At 29.1% G+C, this 23,719-nt stretch overlaps 1 protein-coding gene and 1 non-coding gene across 3 annotated transcripts; one reads left to right on the plus strand and one right to left on the minus strand.

Moving 5' to 3' along the window:
• The first annotated feature begins 13,525 nt into the window (after positions 1-13,525).
• Positions 13,526-14,991, plus strand: LOC108462220 (uncharacterized). 2 transcript variants are annotated; one of them, XM_017762198.2, is made up of 4 exons: positions 13,529-14,020; positions 14,344-14,454; positions 14,555-14,635; positions 14,712-14,991. In XM_017762198.2, the coding sequence occupies exons 1-4, from the start codon at positions 13,769-13,771 to the stop codon at positions 14,784-14,786; spliced, it is 519 nt and encodes a 172-aa protein (XP_017617687.1). In that variant the 5' UTR covers positions 13,529-13,768; the 3' UTR covers positions 14,787-14,991. The 2 variants fall into 2 exon arrangements, with proteins under 2 accessions (XP_017617692.1, XP_017617687.1); XM_017762203.2 differs by lacking the exon at positions 14,555-14,635 and having other exon boundaries at positions 13,526-14,020.
• A 6,531-nt stretch (positions 14,992-21,522) lies between these two features.
• On the minus strand, positions 21,523-21,629 carry LOC128289756 (small nucleolar RNA R71). Its single transcript, XR_008279401.1, has one exon. It is a non-coding gene; the product is annotated as a small nucleolar RNA R71 (small nucleolar RNA).
• Between the last annotated feature and the right edge of the window lie 2,090 nt (positions 21,630-23,719).

The following is a 23,719-nucleotide window of genomic DNA, read 5'->3' on the forward strand; positions in this document are numbered from 1 at the left end:
AAGAAATCTAATAGGTGTCCGATCACACCTAGGAAAAAGGATCGGTGGCGACTCCCTGTTTATTTCAAAATCAAACTTCAATTTTCGAGTTTTCACTAAATCGCCACAGTTAGCGACCGAAGGCAAAATTTTACGTTGCTACACCCCCAGAAACTGAACCTAACTCGTTTTTATCAACTTCCTTGGTCATTGTTGAACAGACACCTGAAAACCAAAAATTTTAAAAACAGAAAACTCCCATAAATTAAAAAACAAAAGCCCTTTTTAAAAAAAAAATCAATTGATTATGTGAAGTAGTGAAGTAATATATGACATGGTGGTGGTGGTGGACTTGGTGGATGGGGTTATAGAGGTGATTGGGACCATGGGAGAGATAGAGAAGTTAAACAATAGAGAAGAAACGGGGATAATGATTTTAATAATTTTAAAATCATTTACTGATGTGGCATATAAAATAAAATAGTGCCACATCAGTATTTAATTATATTTAGACTATCATGTCAGCGATTAATGTTAACTGTTAGTCAATTAACGGTCATATCAACATGTCTATTAAAAATTTATCAATTTAACTAAAAAAGTTAAAAGAATAAAAATTTCAAAAAAATAAAAATAAAGCACCAAAGTGATTAAACAATTAAACGTTAAAAGACTACTTTTGAAATTAAGCCAAACAAAAATTAAACTCACAAATTTTATGTTCCTTCTTAATTTGGTCAAAGCAGGGGAGGACTGCTGAGATTGGGCATTCATTGCGAACGTCTAAAATTGGTGCATTTGGAGAAATTGAACTTTAGGTTAGATTTTTTTTTTTATATTATACATGTTTATTTTATAATCTATGTTTAGGGTTTGTGATTATTTCTCTTGATAATGTTATCTCTAACATTTTAACTTATGTTTTCTCTTAAAAGTGCAATCTACCTTATCATTATTGCATCCAACCATTTGTTGATAGTACTACCAGATTTTTATGTAGAATTAAATGGATGAACGGGTGCATTACTTCATATATATATATATATATATATATATATATATATATATATATTTTTGGAAGAGTTTATTATTGATAATGGTTCTTTTAAAAATATGATTGTCCAAAATTGATGTGTTTTAAACAATAATTGTTTTGAATATAACAATTTTTGAAATACAATTATTTTAAATAAGAGTTGTTTTGAACTTCAATTGTTCTCAATAGAAGTTGTTTTCAAATGATGTTACACTAAACCGCAGTTATTTTAAATATAATTATTCTCAAACAATGGTGGTTCTAAAGAACAATTATTTTAAATAATAATTACTTTTTGGAAGAAAAAATCAAGGAAACAACGTTACTACTTGTTCCAAATTAACTTTATTATTATCCTAAAAATATAATTTTTGAAATATAATCTTCTTTGAGAAGAGAAAATATTAATAACTAAAATTATTTATAGATTTATTTATTTTTTCCAATTGAATTGACGTCTAATTAACCTACGGTCATAGACTTAATCAAAATTTTAATATAGAATAAATAAATAAATGTGAGATGAATTATACTATTACACAAAAGTTTAAACAAAAAGGATATGCTATTAATTTGATTAATATATAACATCTTAAACATAATGATATAGGTTTGATTTAGATTTAAGTTGCGCTAATCATATTGATTGTTTGGGTTTTACCTTGTTGCTGTAATTCATAAAATAATAATTAAAAGAAAAAAAAACCTGATATGCCAAATTTAATGTAGATTTTATAGAAAAATTTAAAATAAAAAGTTAATATTAAGGTTAGGGAAAAAATTTTAATCTTTTCTTCTCTTGATAAACAGGCATGATCTATGGCCAAAAAGAGAAGGCACGATTACATGTTTGGAGATTGAAATCAGTCCCATCCATCAAAATAACCTTCCATAATATCCTTTGAGCAAAAAGATGAGATAAAATAATCCAATGCCATGCACTTATAAATGTGCTTCTCACTTTTTTTCCTTTTCTGGCTAGGTTTAAAATTATTAGTAATATGCAGGTTAGCTCTTACTTTGACATGAAATATTGTTGTCAATAATACAGGAGGATATGAGTTTAAGTACGTTAAAGCACTTTATCCTCCTATTTATGAGTTGAGGAGGGACTATGAGTAGTTTTATGCATTGTGTAAAAAAATAATATATAATCAAAATCTATAATGAGATTATTAAAAAAAACTATTAATAATATTTATATGAAAAGATAAAATGGTGGAGACAAACAAGTAGACCTGAATTCCACATACAATAGTAATATATAGAGATAGAAATAAGTAACCCTAATTATTATTCAATCATTCATTAATATTGTTATGTATAAGTAGATGTTTTTGTATTTACATGTTCATTTTGCTGTACATATTCGGAGTTTATAGTTACTTTTTTAAAATGTCATTTCTAATATTTAAATTTACGCTTCTTTCTGGAAATGTAATGTGTCTTCATTTCATTTTAAGATTTAAAGGAATTATGAGTAAAAAGAAATATTATATTAAAAAATGCAAAGCTAGTTAGTAGTAGCGTATGACAACCTTTCAAAGGTTCTTTGCTTCAAAGATGAACATCTATCTTATCTTTAAATATTTATATAGGAAAGAAAAACATTAAAGTTAAAATGGAAATAAACTTGTTCAAAATCATATCGTAGATCCAAACTTTTATTTCTTTACTTAAATTTATTTTGATATTCACTAAATTTTAAAAAAAGTAAAAAATTAAAATATTTATTTTTGATTGGGCACAATTAATTGGAAATGTCTTTTCGACTATTTGCCTTTCTGTTCTTTATTTTTAGGTATATCGGCTTTTTTTGTCCTCCAATTTTATAAAAAAGTTATTTTAGCTCTCCATTTGATTTTTCGTTTTTTTTAATCCTTAAACTTGTATTTTTTGTCAAAGCACACGAAATAGATAAAAAAATATTAAGGTTTGTTAACTTTGCTGACGCGGCATACATGTGGGTAACATGTCATTATTTAATTAATTTTTTTAAATTTAAAAAATATTTTTTATAATTTTTAATTTTTAAAATAATTTTTATAATTTTTTTGAATTTTTATAATTTTAAAAAATTAATTAAATTTCGATGTGCCATCCACATGGCAATCGACGTGTATGCCACTAACAAACATTAACTTTTTCATCTTTTTTGGGGTGACTTAACAAAAATAAAATATAAATTTAAGGGTTAAAAAGATGAAAAATTAGTTGGAGGGCTAAAATAATTTTTTTTACAAAGTTGGAGGCCAAATAAGCCCTTATGCATTATTTTTATCCCAATTGGTAGAGAAATCCTACTAAAATTAGAGTTAATTGCACCAAACATCTCCAGACTATGACCGCATTCTAAATTAGTCACTAAATTTCAAAATAGCCTACTTACATATCTAAACGATTAGTGTTATATAAATCAGATCTTTTCACTATTAAAACTGTTTAATTTGATTGTTGACACATCAAATATTATGTGACATAACTTAAATTGAAAATAAAAAACTAAATCATTGTTGCATAACTTTTAAAAGTAAAAAAAAAAAGTAAAGTAAAATTAAAACAAGAAGACAATGAACGATAAAGCTTCTATAAAAGTTTTGAAAACTTCAAAACCAAGATTTTTACAACATTCATTTTTCTTTAAGAGTTCTACTTTAAATTATGCCACATAAGTTTTAACGTGTCATTTTACGGTTAAATTAAATTGTTTTAATAACAGAGGACTTGATTGATATAACATTGATAGTTTAGAGATGTAATTAGAATATTCTAAAGTTTAGGGACTAATTTAAAATAAAATTCATAGTTTGGGGATGTTAGCTAAATAACTCCTTTAAATTTTATGTTAAAAAAGATGGCCCAAGGCCCAAATTTAGCCCTAATTTTGTTTCACCTATCCATTTACTTTAGCCCCTTAAATAATTTCTAGTAATATTTATTTAGAGGCCCTAAACATTTATTCATTTAACAAAAGAGTCATCTGATCATTGATCAAAGGTTGAATCCCTAAAGGAAAATCCATAATTTTTTTTTTTAATTTGGAAGTGGTCATGGTGATGTTTATAATTTTGAAAGAAGCGAAAACTATAATCTAAGTCAAAATCAATTATAAAATTATTTCAATAACTCGCTATCACTTCAATCAATAACATTTGATAAATCATTTAATATTATCGATATTATATTATATCGGTCCGATTCATCAATATGGCTTTATTGCATTTTTTTTCCATAAGGATTCATTACGAAAATTAGGCATGAAATGTAATTAAACGATATTAATTAATGATGGTTCACACAACTACCATTAAAGGCTTGGGAAGGTTGCTTGTGGTTGAATTAACATTTTCTTGGTCCTTAATTAATTAGCATTGATTTGAGCTTGATCTATCTCGTTAAATAATTAATCAATGCAGCTGTTTCTTGTATTTATGTTATTTATTAGCATATAGAGACTAGATCTATTTATAGGGTGAGTTATATTATTGTATGATTTTTTTATTCAAATTTATTTTGGTCTAATCAATTTATTAACTCGAATTTGTCATTCTTTATCTCAATAATTTGTTATATATATATATATTTGGAGTTTAGAAACTATAACTAAACTATTCGAGGTCAAGTCACTTCAGAAAAATCGTCTTGTAGCCTTTGAAAAATTTCATTTGAGGGTTGCAGATAAAATACACCAGCCCCAAGGTCTTGACAATGCTATTGTTGCCATATATCGGTGATTTGGTGCCTTTTATGAAAACATATGTAACTCGAATTATCCAAAACGTTGAAGGATTTAAGGGTATAATTAATAGAAGTAAGCATTATATAAAAAATCAATTATAATAACTTAATTACGACAAAAATTATATCTATTTAATATTTAAAATTAATATTTTATATATTTTTATAATTAAATTTAAATAAAAATATTTTAATTAATAAAAATAATTATGATTGGGTAAAGTTAGTCTAAAGTCAATTTTTCTTTCTTCAAGTTCAGTCCAAACAAAATCGAACTTATCAAACTTAACAAATTATCCGAGAGTCTAATTGAAAATATGTAAAAGTCAAAAAGAAAAAGAAGGGGTGAAGAATGGTAACGTATAGCAAATAGGGGTTACAATCAAACCAGCTGTAGAATAAATGCAAAAGGGAGAATGCCCAAATTAACCCCTTTTGTTGATTCTAACAGCTCCGACATGTACCGACGAAACTCGTAAAGATAATTCTAAATTTAAGGTCTGAGCTATATTGACTTGGCTCGATAAATCAATTCTCTTATATTCCATAGTCAAATTGAGTCGACATTCAAAGTAAAAAGTAAATTCTCTTAATATTATTTTCTCCGAGAAAAGTCATAAATTTTTCTGGGAGTCAAAATTAAATTATAAAAAATTTTAAGTTAAAATATAATTTTATCATAGTTTTTAGAAAGATTAACTCATAACTATATTATTCTTTGAGGGGTTAAAGTGTAATTATAATTTTAGAGGGTCTAAGAGGTAATTTTTTATTTTAATTGGTACAGACTCTTGTTAGCCCCAGTTTGCCTATCCACATTACTTGAACTCAAAATCTTATATTTTTTATCACTCAGATCTTAATGAGAACGGAATTTAATCATTCTTCATTTCATTTCATTATATGGTGCTTTATAATTCACTTTTTTTTTCTTTTTATAATAATTGTGATGTGGATGAAATGTATTGGAAAGGATTGAGATTCAAATAAGATTTAGCTCACTAAAAAAGAAAGAAAAATAAAGTATTACATAAAGGGGATTCCAACAAGCAACTTGGATTATTGATATGTTTACACAAATAGACAAATTTATTGTAATGTTGTGTTTATAAAATTAAGCAACATTGAAAAGGTAAAGGTTTCTCTGTCTTTTTAAAGAAGAGAAAGGGTTAGATAGAAACAAACATTTTTGACTAATTTTTAGGTGTCATTACATAAATGTCTAGATTAGCTACTTGACCAGCATTTGGAGCAATATTTATAACTAATAAACTTTAGAATTAAACCCCTTTTTATTTTTAATTTCACAAGTTTAGCATATGACACGTGTATTTTTTAACAAAAAAATTAATATTCCCTCAAAATACATGGTAACATTTCACCCTTACTTGTGGGCCAAATAATTACCCTAAAAGGTATTGAGACATGTTGATGCAAAAATAAAATCGTGATGGTTCATAGTGATTCGCCTGGAAGGCAAAGAAACTTAAAAAAATAAGAATAGTCGGAATGTTGTTGACTAAGAGGATTAGAGTAGGAAAGGAGAAGACGTTAGAATGAAAGTTGAAAATGATCAAGGAGAGAGAGTGTTTCGGTCTCTTATCCTGATGTTTTTAGGCTTTTAAAGAGTTATTTATGATCATTTTTAATGTGTCACATGTTATCTATGTATTGGTTTCGGATTTCATAAAGTTTAATTAGTCTACTGATATCTTATTATCATAAGTATAAATTATCATATGAGGATAATAGATATAAATAACGAGTAAAAGACAAATATTCTATCTACATTAAAGATATGACCTCGATGATATAAGATCACAAATAAAAGGTAATCTTTGAAGGCATTCACCTAAGAAATTAGATCTCTCGAGTTATAATCATAACCAACTAAAATACATCAAAATTGTAAAACTCTCTCCAACATAAAATAGGGTGGTGTGAAGCCAAAGATATGATGACATTTTGGGCTGCCTTGATTTTAGAGTGGAGTTATAATTATATAGGTCAAAAAGCCAAGAAATTAGGGCAAGTAAAGGCAATTAAATCTTATAAAAGCAAATTGAAGGCCGATGCTTTAATTTCATAGGAATTATTATAATGTAACTTTCACAATGTTTAAATTGATTTTACAAACAATTGAAAAAGTGGGTGAACTCGTAAAGAAAATATTTTTTGAGTCTTAATTTTTTAAAAATTGTTTAAATAGACCTAAAAAATGAAAACAGAAACATTATAATTTTATATAATTGTTGAGTGTTTTTCTTTTATCGCTCTAAGATGGTGATGTTTGTATATTTATATGATATGAGTACTATTTATTAATATGACATATTCGATAGGTTTCATGCATATAAGAACATATCCTACTCTAAACCTAACATATGTAACTTTGCTGGAAAGCAAGTTCTATTTGCGAGCTCAATAAAATCCGACCCAAACCCTTTCGAATTTTTGGGCCAATAATAATAATTATCCTACCAATAATAATAGAATTTATACCAGATTTTTTAAACCCCTAGGCCACATGTATGTATTGTAGGGGTGATAGATATTGAAAAATTAAATTATTGAATTTTGACTGATTTATTTAATTTCTAACAAGTTAGGTTAGGTCAAGTGAATTAGATAATTGGGAATTCAGTTCTACAAACTTTGGTTAATCACTAATTTTCGCACTATTTAAATTTTAAAATTTTATATTTGGAAATTATAAAATTCACAAAGGTTGAAATTGAGATTTTCTTTAAGATAATAAATTTGAATCTCACTTTGTTAAATTATATATGAGTCATGTCTAGATTTATTCGCTTTAAATCAGAATATTTCGTTATCAAGAGAAATTTTAATTTGATAACTTTGAAATTGAGTTTATATATATATATAACATTAATCTCATTACAGGTTATTATCATATCTATTTTTTTTATACAATATTTAGAACTACCTATAGCTTCTCTCCAACCCTTAAATAGGAGGATAATGCGCTTCAGCACACTCGAACCCACGTTCTCCTATACTGATAACAATGTCAATACCAATCAAGATAGGAGTTAATCGGCTATCTATATTCTTGTTGGAAAAATATGAAATTGACTGTTTTATTTAATTTTTGACACGTTAGGTCAACTGAATTAATAACAAGGGAATTTCAGTTGTTAAAAACTTTGGTCAACTTGTGGTAATTTCCCAGAAAATAATTAATATCCCAAAACCTTAGCAGCATTTTTTTGGTAATTTATATGTTGTTTATTTTGTTTCAATAAAGTAAGAGTCTACAAGCCACTCTTGAGTCAGTCAGTCTCTCAAGGTATTATTCCACATACTAGTTAGGTTTTTACCTAATTAATAGTATTCAATTTTCTTGAATTTTGAAAATACCCTTTTGGTTTTTTCTTTTTTTAGTTATGAAAATACCTTTTTGTTTATTAAGACCTTACCAAAAAACTATATAACAAAATAAATACAAGAAAGGGTACTCTTTACATTTTGACTTTCTTACATCTATGATTAAAAAAGGAGAGAAGTAGGTGCCTAGAATTATGGATCCAACAAAGATTCATTATATAAAAATATATAAAAATAATAATAACAGTCAACTAAAATGGACCGAATCAAGTTTAAATTTTGGAGTCGATATTGTTTGGAGGATTTTATCTGAATATTATTCTTGACCTGAACAGGACAATACTCAAACCGTAAAAGGGATGGGGATACATGTAGTTTACACAAAATAAAAACTCAGACCGTAAAATGGATGGGGATACATGTGGTTTATACAAAATAAAAAGAAGCAAATCTATCCTGATTGGTGTAATCGTATAGTGGCCGTCGCCCCCTAAGGTTAACACAGCACTTTAATATCCATACACCCCCAAATAAAGAAGATGGAACACAATTGATATTACTCTTCTCACAAAGAAATCGAAACTTGAAAACAAAAGCTTTGAAAGAAACAGTCGAGTTGTGGGAGAAAAGATTGCTCGTTATAGTTAAAAATAAGAAGAATGACTTGCTATTTATATTGTTTTTTGAAGCCACAAAACAATAAAATAACAGCGTCAGTTTCCAAAAATAACAGGGGATTAATATTTTGCAATTGTTAGAGGATTTTTCCTCAACTGACAATATTCTTACAAAAAAAATTACTTTTTTACATTACCAACCGTGTTCGCTCTCCCAAAAATAGTAAAATTATTTTAAAATCTCTTTAAAAATTGTAAGAATATAAATTAGTATAATAGTAAAATTTTATTTTGACTCTCCAAACATTTATAATTTACTTTTAATTCCTTGATGAAAAATTTCTAATTTTACTCGTGATGACACAATATATTTACAAGTAAAAATTCAAATTTGAACTCTAAAAAAAATATTATTGAAAATAACAATCACAACCCCGATAACTCTAAAACCAACATTAATCACAATTGTCAAACATCTAACCCAATACAAAAATCTAACCAAAAAAAAATCCAAGAATTGAGAATCCAAAACACACAGTTGAATATGTCCATAACTGTAAACCTCCCAATTGACAAGATTCTTAGTAGAGTATTATATTTATATATATATATATATATATACTCGTAGACATGATGGGTACGTTGCAAGATACCCAAAATGTTTTCATTCGATGTCAACCAAAAATACATAAAAAAATGATAAAATTGGGATACCAAGGAGTGGGGCTGTTACAGCAAATCATTGATGTTCCAAACCTGGCCTTAATCCAACAACATGTATAAGCTGGCATTATTAGGTGGTAGTGAGCACTAGCACTGACCCTCTTCGCAATTCTTTCTTTTTGGGTTAATATAACTTTTAGTCTTTGAATTTCACAATTAACTTACTTTTTGTCTACTTTAGTACCCGAAACTTGACAATTAAGTTCTTTTAGTCCCTAAACTTGACAAATATAAAGAGATTGATGATGTGACATTCTCAGATTTTGTCACGTTATCACTTCGAAATTAAAGAAAAATGGTTAAAAATGACGTTAGTCCCTATACTTTGAAAAAAGAAGAAGATATAGTCCATGTATTTAAACAATTAAAAATTAAATCCTCTTACTTTTTTTATTTAAAATTCTCAAGTATTTCAAGTTTTGATTTGTTCTGATATGACATGGCATATGACTGACTGAAAATAAACATGATAAATTGACAAATTTTGACAAAAACTACCAACAATGATAATAATTAGATTAGGATTTTTAAATTGAAAACGTAGAATGATTGAATTTTTAACTTTTAAAGTACAGGGATTAAATCTCGAACTCTATTCAAGGATAAAGACTAGTAACATGTTTTAACCTTAAAAAAATATGTTTTAAAATCTTTAATTGATGACATGGCTTAATCACATCAATATTTCTAGATAGAATTCAAGTTTGGAGACTAAAATAAACTTAGTTGTTCAGATATCAAAGTGGACTCAAAACAAGTGCAGATACTAAAGTGGATCTAACTACCAAGTTTGGGGACTAAAGTTATATTAACCCTTTTTAATTTAAAAAAAAATGTAGTCCAGGTTGCACGCCAGTGACGTATTGGATGGTGAGCTTTCAAATGGGGGGATGGGCCCACCAGCAGATTCCTAGGCCCAAAATCAGTTTTTTTTTTTAAATCTCAAGATCCTCACCGTTTAAATGGGGCATTGTTTTTTTGCTTTTTTGTTTTGTTTTCATTTTCGTGGAAAATGAAATTTCATTTTTGTTTTAACTCTGAACTTGTCAATTCATTACAATCTGGTCCCCCCAAAGAGAACAAAAAGAAACAAAACAACAACAACAATAAAAAGAAAAAATCCATTAACTATTGATTAATTTAATTATGTTATTTTGGAATATTTTTAAAGTGCAATCTTTGAGTCTTGACCAATTCAAGGATCATATTTGATAAATATAGTCTCCAATGTTTATTCATTTTGTCACTCTAGTTTTGATTTTCTTTTTTTCTTTTCGGGTCCTTTTAGTTCTCAACCTTTAAAATTTAATTAAATTATTTTTTAGATAAAAATTAACTAGATTGTTAAAATTATAACAGTGTTATTAAAAATTCAAAAGATAATAAAAATATTAACAAAATTAAATGAAAGGTTCAAGAAAAATCTTCATTCAGCAGTGAAATATATACGTAAACTATCAAGTAAGCTTCCATGTCACTGCCATTAAAATTTAACAGTTCAATAAGTTTTTTCGTCCAAAACAAAATAATTTGACTAAAAATTAGGGTCAAAGTGAAAAAAATAGATAAATATTAGGGGCTAAATTAATCAATTTAATATTATTTGATAATTTTTTAAAAAAAATTATATATTGAGGAAGTGTTGAAAAAATGAGAAGAAAAAAACAGAGATTGTTTGAAGGGAGAGAGTGGGAAGTTTAGTGAGATATTGTCAAAAGGTTAGCTAAGCTGCCGCCAAATGGCGATTTTCTCTTCTAATTAATTAATTAAGTTTGGTGTGATTTATTTGTGGGTAACCCTTCCTACCAAACCTTCATTTAATTTAATTTAAGTGCCTAATTATGTCTTATAGGAAACTACTATTTATATCTCCATCTAATATAAATATGATATTAAAAGAAATAATAATATAGTTAAAACTCATATCTCGTATTGATTGAGTCATAATTTCACTGGAATCAACACTGTTGCCAGTACGGGAGGATATGAGTTCGAGTGCATTAAAACGCATTATCCTCCTACTTAAAGATTAAAGAGGAATTATTTAATCTCGAATTTCAAAATTCTCAAAACTTCAACATTACCTATAAACGAAAACTTCATTGATAAATTAAATTTTATATAACATAAATTATTAATATGTCAATATTAGTTTTTTCTAGGGAATATATCAATATTAATATTAATTAATATCTTAGTTTTTATAAATATCAGAAAATAGAATATGAAAATTTTAATTCATCTTAAAAGTATAAAGCTTTTTTAAAAAATTATTTTTAATTTGTTGGAAAATATTTATTTAAATATTTTAGTATATTTAATGTATCATATTTTTCTAAATTTATTTTTATATAAAAATATAAAAAATTAATACAGGCAAACCAGACTAGAGTTAAGCAAAATTTTAGGCTCATTTTTCAAGCAAAACAGAGCCCGAACCTCTAAAATGGGCCTAAAATTTTACTACAATCTGACCTGACCCAACCTATAATCACCTCTAGATAGTATATATCAATAACTAACACAATATGATATGCTAAAGGTATAGAAATATGATTATAATATACCAATTTCTCCAAATTTATATAATACTTAATCATTAATATGTTAAAATTTATTTAAATAAAATATATGAAAACAATATGAATCCGATTATAATATGATAAAATGAAATCATTTTTATAAATTAATGGCTTCAACTCGACAACTACATTACATTTTCAAGATGATTCTAGCAATATATAAACTAATAAGAGGTAAACTATACAAATAGTCATCTAATTTGTTTTAAAAGAAAAAAAATGTATTTTAAGCACTCAATTTTTTTACAAAATAATAATACACGATATATAATTTATTTATTTTAATCACTCTCATTAAAATTACAAATGGATATCCATGATGTGATTCCAACTAATTACCCATTTGATTATTCTTTTATTAGCTTCAATTACACATAAAAAAACCATGAAAACTAAAGATCAAAGACGTTTTACTTACACAATCCACTAATATACCCTAACGAAAAGATTACGTGAACAATCAAATTCGTTAAACCTTTCCAATTAAAAAAAAAAAAACATCAAGCATGCATGCTGCATGCAAAATAAAATTATTAATATAATTTTATATTTATAGTTAAATTATTTGTTAAGAAATAAAATTTTAATATTAATTACTTGTGTCAGTCATCCAAAATGTATGAATGAAGAATTTGTTGAAGTTGTCCATCTACCTAAAACAACAAAACAAAATTTGTACATATATATACAATTGCTATGAAAGGCCCCATTTTTTTCACCTTCAAACAAGTTTACAATTTGGTACAAAGGGAAAAAAAGAGAGCAAGTTTTGTTCTTTTTTTTTTAAAAAAATAGAAAATTATTTTAAATTCCTGAACCGGGTTAATATTTCAAATTTTGACATATTTAATTATAAAAATATAACGGTTTTTATGGATTAGATTGGATCAGATTAATTGAAAGTTGAATTCTATCCGACCATTGTATAAGTCAAAATCAAATCTTGATGTATCTTCACCGGTGCAAGTGGTTGGCAAATTGGTCATTTTAGATTTACAAATTTACGGTAAAAATATTTTTTCGATTTCTTTTAATTTCGATATTGAATAAATTGATCTCTAAAAATAGAGCCATTTAGTCCTCGTCAATTTCAAAAGTAAGCAATTAGGATAATTTTCATTAATGTTTTCTAGAAATTGTACATAATTTTGATTGATATAATAAGTTTTGTCAACTTAGTTCTAATTCATTTACACATTTCTAGCTAGATTTGTTAAATAAGAACTAAATTGACAATATCATTATACCAATCAAAACTGCGTAAAATTGATGAAAAACATTAATGTGGTAATTACTTGTTTTTAGTTGATGTCTTTCAAAACTCAGAATGATTTGATTTGCTTCAATTTTTTTTTGAAGGAGTCCAATTCGCTCAATATCAAAATTGATAGGGACTAAATAGGTTATTTTACCCAAATTTGCCTTATCTTTGAACTATTATTTTCTTGGTTCACAAAAGGTCGCTAGGCTGGCTTGAATAACGATACTTTAATGAAATTAAAAAATAAAAAATAAATAAAAATCTTTGATAGCCATTTCTTGTTTACAATAAAAAGAAAGGGAAAGAGAGAGAATTGAGAGAAAGAGAAAACATAAGCTATCTTTTCAAAGCAAAAAAAAAAAGAAAAAGAAGCAAAAGCAAAGAGATAATTAAGAGGGGAATTCGAGGAAGAAGAAGGGTTTTTTTTTTCAAAAAAAAAATTGCTTTTTTTCTCTTTTGTGTGAAGAAGCTGGAGCTATCAAAGATGATGCAGATTGAGCAGCAACAACAGCAGCCCCAGCAGCAACAAAACCAGTTAATGGTTCAAAACTCTGGGAGTTTAAGCTTTAGCAGTCACTTGTCTAAAGAAGATGAAGAGATCTCTAAATCAGCTCTTTCTACTTTTAGAGCTAAAGAAGAAGAGATTGAAAGGAAGAAGATGGAAGTTAGAGAAAAAGTTCAGCTTCAGTTAGGTCGTGTTGAAGAAGAAACTAAACGTCTGGCTGTGATTCGTGAGGTTTGTTTCAGAACACAAGTTTAAAATTTTTCTTGAAAAAAGATGAGTTTCTTTAAATGTTCTAAAGTTCTTGGTTTCAATCAAGTTCACTTCTTTTTTTTTTTTTTGGTCAATTTCTGTAAAAGAACAAACTTTGAGGGTCAAATAGTAATGAAATTTCATGATCTGGGCTTGGATGTGAGGGTCTTTCAGGTTTATCCTTTGGATCTTGTAATGTACAGATTTGTACTTAAAAGGTTCTGAATATAAAAATAAGAACTTGTTAGTTAAATTTTTAGGCTTTATAAACAAAGGGTACCCTCTTAAATGGTTGATTTCTATAGGAGCTTGAAGCACTTGCAGATCCTATGAGGAAGGAAGTTGCTCAGGTGAGGAAGAAGATTGACGCAGTTAACAAAGAATTGAAGCCATTAGGGAACACTTGCCAGAAAAAGGTACCAACTTTTCCATTGATTTTGATTGTACCCATAGTACCATTTGTAATGGGTTAAATCATGTCATTGAGTTTGGGTCTGTTGTGAAATTATGTTTTAGGAAAGGGAGTACAAGGAAGCCCTTGATGCATTTAATGAAAAGAACAAGGAAAAAGTACAACTAATCACAAAGTTAATGGAGGTTAGCTAGTTACTTAGTCTAAACTTAGAGATGAAAATGCAAAGTATCTCACTATGTCCTTAATATGTTTGAACAGCTGGTGAGTGAAAGCGAAAAGTTAAGGATGAAGAAGCTGGAGGAGCTGAGTAAGAACATAGATTCCATACACTGATCATATAAGGAAAGAGAAGCCCCTTTAGCTTTGGTTTTAACTGATTAGGCTTGAGTGTGATGTATTTAAGGTGACTTTGAATATTTATATATGGGTGTGTTGTAACGGTAATCTTTGTTTGTTTTTGGTTAGCATTCGATGAATGTTCAACTGATTTAGAAAAAGGGAAATACCCTATAAAAACAAAACAGGTTTGTAACTAAAATGCATCTCTTACATTTCTCATGTTCATCTATTGTATCTCTTTGTTTAGTTTCTTTTCAAGTTTTATGTAACTCGAACTTGCATACTGTAATTAGTCTACAATACACCCTTTAGTAGTTCCTTGAAATTTCTGGTGAAAATTGCTTTGAAAATGATCTATTTGGTGTTGATGCTATTTGTTCAAAGCTTTGTCAATGTTTTCTTCATTGGAAGTTTCTTATTAGCTTCAACTTTTAGGTGGTCAAATGACAATGTAGTGGTTTTCACACCATCTACGCACTTGAATCCTGAGATCCATTTCCATGTTTGGATATGTCTCGGATATAAACAGTGAGAACAGGAACTTCGATAAAATATGAGGAGTCCGATCGAGTCATTCGTCGGGTAGCCGTGTCTGTTTATACGCGCAGATTCGGGTATACGCGACATGGAATCTGGTTGATTCCATTTCACTAAATTGATTTCTGAAAAATGACATGAAAATCCCAAATCCAACAACTGTTTATTAATATGTTTAAAGTAATAGCAAAGCACAAATTTTCTGATTGTAGTTTTGTCTTTATTTAAAAAATGGGTAAATTAGTTTTTGGACGTTTAAATTAAAAAATGGGTAAATTAGTTCTTGGACGTTTAAATTAAATGTTAAAAGTTTTATTTTTTTCTATGGTTAAAAACTGGTGACTAAACGATCATATTGTCGTACAATGATAAAATTTTAATAGTTAAAATGGATGAAATTTGTAACAATAAGACCAGACGTGGCTAACCGAAAAGCTTTTGAATTAAAGCTTTTTTACTCAAAAAAATGGTAAATTAATTTTTATACATTAGATCAAAGTGTAAACTGGTTATTTTGTTAAAAATTTTAACATTTTTTACTATAAAAAATTAGTCCATGAATGTCAGAATGAGATACACGTGATATGTCATGTGTAACTTTCTGGTTAATTTTGTTAGCTATACTAATTATTAATAATAAAATTAATAAAAATTTTAATAGAAAAGACTAAATTCTTTTTAATATGACATACAGGGACTAATTTATATGGACAAAATATAATTTGAATCTTAATATAAAGATTTTCATGATACTTTTATCATTAATTTATTTATTTTTAATCACTTTTACTGTGAATTTACACATCTACTGATGAAATATTGGCAGGGAATCTTTAGGCAAAGGCACCTGTAAAAAACTTTATGACGATATATATGATGGTTGTGATTATTTGCAGCAATGATTCAAAATTCTCATACTTCACCTTTTTTTCTCTCTTTGGCATTAAAAAAAAAAAGCAAAAGAAAGATGCCATGTTTACAGGCACAAACGCTGCACTTTTATTATGTTGCAGAGCATCTTATGATCTTATCCAAATCCTAATCCAAGTAGTGGCTTTTTATAGAGATAGAGAAGGGAGACACATGGCATATTTGGTTTTTGGGGTGTTGTTGCTTAACTTCAGCTAATAATAATGGAGATTTTGAGTGTTGGGTTAAATTAGGTTTTGGTCAAAGTTCAATGTTTTTAATGCTCTAACTGTTTGAATGTTGAGATTTTAGGGTGGTTGTGGTTGGTGGATCCAAGTATACAATCTGTAAAAAGTTAGCATACATTCCATCCATTTTTTGTAAAATCTATCATCCCTCTATTATTTTTGTATTCTATCTCAATCTTTATCCTTTTTTATTGTAGATATCAAAATTTGAAAATTATTATCACCTCCATAAATATTACTTGCCCATCTTCACGTTATTTGACGTATATTTACTTTTAATAATTACAATGTTGATTTGGTAAATAGACACAAAAGAATAATCTATGAATATTTCATATAAATATTTTTGTTTACTAAATAATATATTATTATTAGGACGAAATTAGAATTTTCTTTTTTAGGAGTCGGGATTGAATTATATATTTTTAAAAAATTAAAATGTAATTTCACCATTATATAAATTTATATTATTATAGTTTTTAAGACTAAATAAAAATTTATTATTTTTAAGACGCTAAACTATAATTTACAATTTATTAACTTATAAGTTTATAGATGTTGAGGTCATCTATACCTAAAATTAATCATGTTCCACGCCTAACCAAAAATAAACATTGCATGAAGAGATAAGGCAACTTAAATTATTGTAATATTTGTAAAAATAAAATATTTTTATTTGTGCATATAGATAGTATATATGAGTGTTAAGTAGGTTTCGATTGAAACTAATCATATTAGTTTCATTATATGTTCTTATAATATCTGCTCTTTTTGATATAATATCTAGAACTACCCATAACCCCTCTTCAACCTCTAAATAGGAGAATAATGTGTTTTAGCATAATTATACTCATGTTCCTCTGTATTGGTAACAATATCGATACCAATTGAACTCAAATTCAATCGGCAAATTTAGAAAATGCATGTGTAGTTAATATACCCAAATAACCACATATTTGGCATGACAATGGAAAACAGATGAAAGGATTACATGTTTGGAAAGTGCTCAACATTATGTTATATGGCATGAAAAATAATGATTTAGTTTTCAACTTAATCGATTCCCATGATTACTTCGAGCATCCATTGACTTTCGAAACAAATTTTATTGAAAATAAAGGTTAGTGCTAGATTAATATGCATGTGATAAAAGTAAATGCAAATATTATTAAGAGGTAGGTGTAGTCTGGATTGAGTTTTAGTTTAATTAGTATGAGTATTATTGTCAATGTAAGAAGACATGGATTTGAGTGTGCTGAAGCGTATTATCCTCCTATTTATAGGTTGGGGAGGGATTATGGGTAGTTCTAAATATTGTATTAAAAAGTGAACTACCATTATTATCTAATCCACCATTCTTTCCCTGTTAATACTTGATTTTTTGAAGTAATCTGGAAAACCCAAATGAATTTGATTCAGTAAATTAACTTTACATAAGTTTCTGTTGAGGTAATTGTTGAGGGGGATCAATTCTTTCGAGAGAAGTTTTCGAAGTGTCGTTCGTCAGAAAATCGATATGGTCCCCATAATTATAGGTACTGCTGAAAAGGCTAGTTATGCCTTGGTTGGTGATTCGATTCACACTGCATGCGACTTCATCGATTAATTATGTACACGTCCTTAAGGTGTATACTCTCTCCACCAACCGAGACACTCCTACTCCATGAACCTTCAGAAACTTATTTCAAAAGAGTCCATCCCCTCAACACTATTCATTAAAAAAATGTTTTAATGATTTAGTCAATTTACTGAAACAAAAATTCTCTAAACTACCTTTGAGCAAAACACCTGTCCATTAATTGAATTTTAATAATTAACCCACTGAATTCATGCATTGTAATTTCTAGCAGGCAAAAGGAAAACAACTTTTAAGGGGTCGTTTAGATCACATCATCAAAGATAAACTTCATTGAACGGATGAAGGGGTTACAAAGAGACAAGCTTCATAGTAACAACATGGACTAAAGAGGTACTTGTTGAACTAAAATAGTATTAATATTATATATAGTTATTTAAGTTTAATATGACTTGAAATATAAGTAATAATTTTTTTTCAAATTAATCTACATTAATGTCTAACTTAAATCCATTTAAACCCACTTTTATTATTTTTAAATTTTTATTTATATTTAGTATTATATACATTTCTTTTATCACTATCATATATATTTTATTAAATTTCTAAATTTAAACAACGTATAGTTCAATGTAATAGTAGTATAAAAATCAATATATTTTAAAACCAAATAAAATTATAGCAAGTGCACTAGATCACTTGCAAATAATAAATTAAAGCAAAATAATTTTGCTGAAAGAAGTATTTTGAGTATTGAACACAAGGAAAGAGATGTTCTATAAAACACCAATTAAAATATACACTTGAAATATTAAGTGTAGTAAATATTAAATATGACAAACCAACTAATTGAGGTGAAAAAACAATTAATGACGTGTTGATATCAAGTGCCAACAAAGAGGAGGAGATAGAGGGGATAAGGCCTGGTTTGCTTGAATAGGGCGGGGAGCTGGTAGTAGGAAGGAAGAATAAGAGAGTAACTTGGGGAGGGTCCCATTTCTCTCGTGTGCTTGGGCTTATACAAGGGGTTTGTCATTTGTCTCATGATACCAATTCCCCAATAAGCGAAGGTATTGTCCCTCGGTAGTGGTTTTGTACCCTACCTCTACCAAGAGCCATGTACGATTCATGGAGGGGATGCGCTTCCCTTAGTGATTAACATGGATATGACTTGTAAGACTGAAGGGAGAATTGACAATATAAAAAGTGATATTAAGTATGCAAGTCACCTGGGCATGTAGGGGCTTGAACCACAAACCTAAGATACCATGGTTGTAGGTAAGTGGCTTAAGTCCCTTAAGTTGGTGGTTTGAGTCACCGCACACGCAGGTGGCTTACATAATTAATATCACAACTTATATTGACACTTCTCTCTTGAGTCTTATAGGTCGTATCCATGTATCACCACCAATAGAGGTGTGCCCCCTCCATTAATTGTACATGGCTCTCGATGGAGGCAAGGGACTGATAAATCATAAAAGTAACACATTTTGATCCCATGCTTAGCATATTTTTGGATGATTTATTATTTAATTTAGTGAATTTGATGCTCTTAATCCTTTAATTTCATGTTTTATATTTAGGAGAGTATAGGGGAACAAAAGGAGCAGAAAACGGGCCAAAAACGGACAAAACGGGCTAATTTAAAGATCCACATAACCAAGACCATCTCCACACGGGCTGAGCACACGCCCGTGTGAGCCACACGGGCTAGCCTCATGCCCATGTGGTAGCCCGTGTCGATATCACTCCCGATTTCCCAAACATATGAAAAAAAGCCAATTTTTAGGGTTTCTGAGCATTCTAAAATCTATATAAACACATTGGAAGTAGACCTAAGGGGGACACACAGAGTAGAAAGCAGAAATTACTCGAAGAAAGTCGTTGGAATCATCTCAGAAGCAGATCCACTTTAAGATTGAAGATCTCTATTCAAATTTCTCTTGAAGTTTATTTGGATTTTTTATGTCTTGTTGTTTTTCCTATTTTTGAGATGTCTTCCTTTTACATTATGAACTAAACTCCCTAAATACCAAGGGAGGATGAAAGCTACAATGGATCTTATTATTCAATTATCTAAATTACACGATAAATACTTGTTCTTATTCTTAATTATGTATTCTTAATCCTTGCCTTAATATTTTCAGGATATTAATCCAAGTTTGATGTGCTTATTCAGTGGAGCAAAAGTCCCTGTTTAAGAGTAGATCTAGCATAATTAAACGGAGTTGCATGCAATCCTAGAAATAGGAACACATAAATCTGCCGGATTAGAGTCAAATCTAATAAGGGAATCCATAGATCGAGTTAATGCGATGATAGGGGTTTTAATTAGAAAGAGATTTCAATTAATCAACTAGAGTCAATTGTTCTTAGTCTCGAAAGAGATATTAACATAATTTAAGGATTTCTACGGATCAAGACAAGTGAATAAATCGTTTGATTTACAGTCGGAATAATAAGTGAAGTCTAGGTGATTTTTTTCCTAGGTATTGTCTCTCTCATTAGTTTGCTTAAGTATTTTCCCAATTCGATTTCTGTCTCGTTCATAGTTAATTAGTTTAATTTTAGGTTAAAACAAATCCCTTTAATTATAGGCTAAATAATAGAAATATAGTTATTACTAGTACTTTTAGTCCTCGTGGATATGATATTCCAGATTCACCATAGCTATACTACTAATCGATAGGTGCGCTTTCCTTAGTCGAAATATTAGTTAGTTTCATGACCCATCAAATTTTTGGCGCTGTTGCCAGGGACTAAGATATTAAGAACACTTAATTTTTATTACTTTAGCCTTTTTTTTTTAATTTTAATTTTTGTTTTTACTTTAATTTACTAACTTTTTCTCTTATTTTCTCCTGGCAGGTTCTTGTAGTTAATGACTATAAGAAACCCGTCAGGACCTCTATTATTTGATAGTGAAATTGAAAGCACGGCTAGTAGAAATCGTAGAGAAATAATGTGGAGTCTACAGTATATAGAGGAAGAGCACAAGGACGATACCAATATTACCGAGGAGATGGCTAAAAATCAGAATAATCCGTTACCCCTTGTGGTTGCCGTGAATCTTGTAAATCAGAATCATGCTCCTCGTACTATGTATGACTATGCCAAGCCTAACTTAGCGAGGGCTGAATCGAGTATTGTGAGACCTGCTATTGCTGCAAATAATTTTGAACTGAAACCTAACACTATTCAAATGATTCAATAGTTTGTTCAGTTTGATGGTTTGCAGGATGAAAACCCAAATACTCATTTGGCCAATTTCTTAGAATTCTGTGATACTTTCAAGATAAATGACGTTTGTGACGACGCCATTCGCCTTCGGTTGTTTTCTTTTTCATTGAGGAATAAGGCTAAACACTGGTTGAACTCTTTACCACGAGGTTCTATCACTACTTGGGACCAAATGACCGAAATTTTTTTGCTAAAATATTTTCCACCGACCAAGATAGCCGAATTGAGAAATGATATCTCTTCCTTTGTACAGATGGATCTTAAGACTTTATATGATGCATGGGAGAGGTATAAGGACTTATTGAGAAGGTGTCCTCACAATGGGTTACCCCTATGGCTGTAGGTTCAGGCTTTCTACAATGGTTTAAACCCTTCAACTAGGCAAATGATTGATGCAGCTGCCGATCGTACTATAAATAATAAAACACCTGAGGAGGCTTATGAGTTCATAGAGTAAATGTCACTGAATATTTATCAGTAGCAAGTCATCAGGACAAAGCTGACAAAAGCAGCCAGTGTTTTTAACGTTGATGTGGTTACCATGTTGTCAAATCAGGTAGAACTTTTAAATAGAAAGATTAATGGTTTGTGTGGTTCTATGCAGGTACATCTGGTGCAGTGTGACACGAGTGGAGGTGGAATGAGCAATTTAGAAAATTTACCCTACGGTCATATTATGGAAAATGAGCAAATGAGTTATATGGGTAATAATTCTAGACATCAAAATAATTCTTATAGTAATACTTACAATGCAAGTTGGAGGAACCACCAAAATTTTTCATGGGGTGGTCAAGGAAATCAAAGACCACCACCCCCTCCGGGTTTTCAACAGTAACCTTATCGGTAAGAAAAGAAACTGAACCTTGAAGAGATGTTAGAAAAATTTATTTCGGTGTCATAGACTCGTTTCCAAAACACCGAGACAGCTTTGAAAAATCAGCAAGCATCGATTCAAGAGCTTGAAAATCAAATTGGGCAGCTTGCTGAATTAGTTTCGGAAAGGCGACAATGTAGTTTGCCTAATAACATTGAACCCAACCCAAGAGAGCATATAAAAACAATTACATTGAGAAATGGGAACGTGTTAACTAAACCTGAAAAGAAGTTACTACAAGAATCTGATGAGGAAAAGGACGAAGAGGTAAAACCTGAAGTGAGTGTAACACCGGTACTCAAGGAATATAAACTGCCCATCCCATATCTGGCAAGGTTGAAGAAAGGCCGTATGGATGCACAGTTCAGTAAATTTCTTGAACTTTTCAAACAGTTACATATTAACTTATCTTTTGTTGAAGTTATTTCGCAGATGCCTACATATGCGAAATTTTTGAAGAAGGTTTTAACAAATAAAAAGAAGTTTGAAGAGCTGTCTACAGTGGAACTTAACAAGGAATGTTCAGCTATCCTTCAAAATATATTGCCAGCCAAACTGAAAGATTCAGAAAGTTTTACCATTCCCTGTTTAATTGGTAGTTTAAATATTGAAAAGGCATTAGTTGATTTAGGTGCTAACATTAATTTGATGCCTTATAAAATGTTCAAGCAGCTTGGTCTTGGGGAATCAAAACCCACTAGAATGAGTATTCAATTAGCCGATAGATCTGTTAAATATCTTAGGGGTATTATTGAAGATGTGCTCGTTAAAGTAGATAAGTTCATATTCCTTGTTGATTTTTTTATGCTTGACATGGATGAGGATGTTAAAGTACCTTTAATTTTAAGTCGCCCATTTTTAGCCACTGCTAGAGCTGTTACTGATGTAGGTGACGATAAAATTTTGCTTAGGGCAGGTGATGAAAAAATTATTTTTAAAATCTATAATGCCATGAGGCTTTCTAGAGAACAAGATGATTCCTGTTATTTTATTGATTCGATTGACCATGTTATTCAAGATTCTTTAGAGGATATTGTTAATAAGGACACGTTAGAACTGTGTCTCATTCAATGAGAGGAGGTAGATGATGATAATGTGTGATAGCTAAGACAAAAGTAGAGTTAAATTCTAATGAATCTTCACTGAGACAAAAGAATTGTGAAGGCATTGAGGTAAATGATGAATTAAAATTAAAACCCTCTATTGAAGAACCTCCTAAATTAGAACTGAAGCAATTACCTAATCACTTAGAGTATGTATTTCTTGGAAATAATTCTACGTTGTCAGTGATTATTGCATCAGATTACAGCCCAATGAGAAAGATGAGTTACTTCAAGTATTAAAGGAGCATAAAAGAACTGTAGTTTGGAAGATTTTCGACATCAAAGGGATTAGTCCTTCTTTTTGCACCCATAAAATTTTAATAAAGGATGAATACAAACCATATGTGCAAGCCTAAAGATGATTGAATCCAAACATGAAAGAAGTCATTAAGGCTGAGGTAATTACGCTTCTAGATGCTGGAGTTATTTATCCTATTTTT

This window comes from Gossypium arboreum, chromosome 2 (assembly GCF_025698485.1).
Source record: "Gossypium arboreum isolate Shixiya-1 chromosome 2, ASM2569848v2, whole genome shotgun sequence".
Lineage (NCBI taxonomy): Eukaryota > Viridiplantae > Streptophyta > Magnoliopsida > Malvales > Malvaceae > Gossypium > Gossypium arboreum.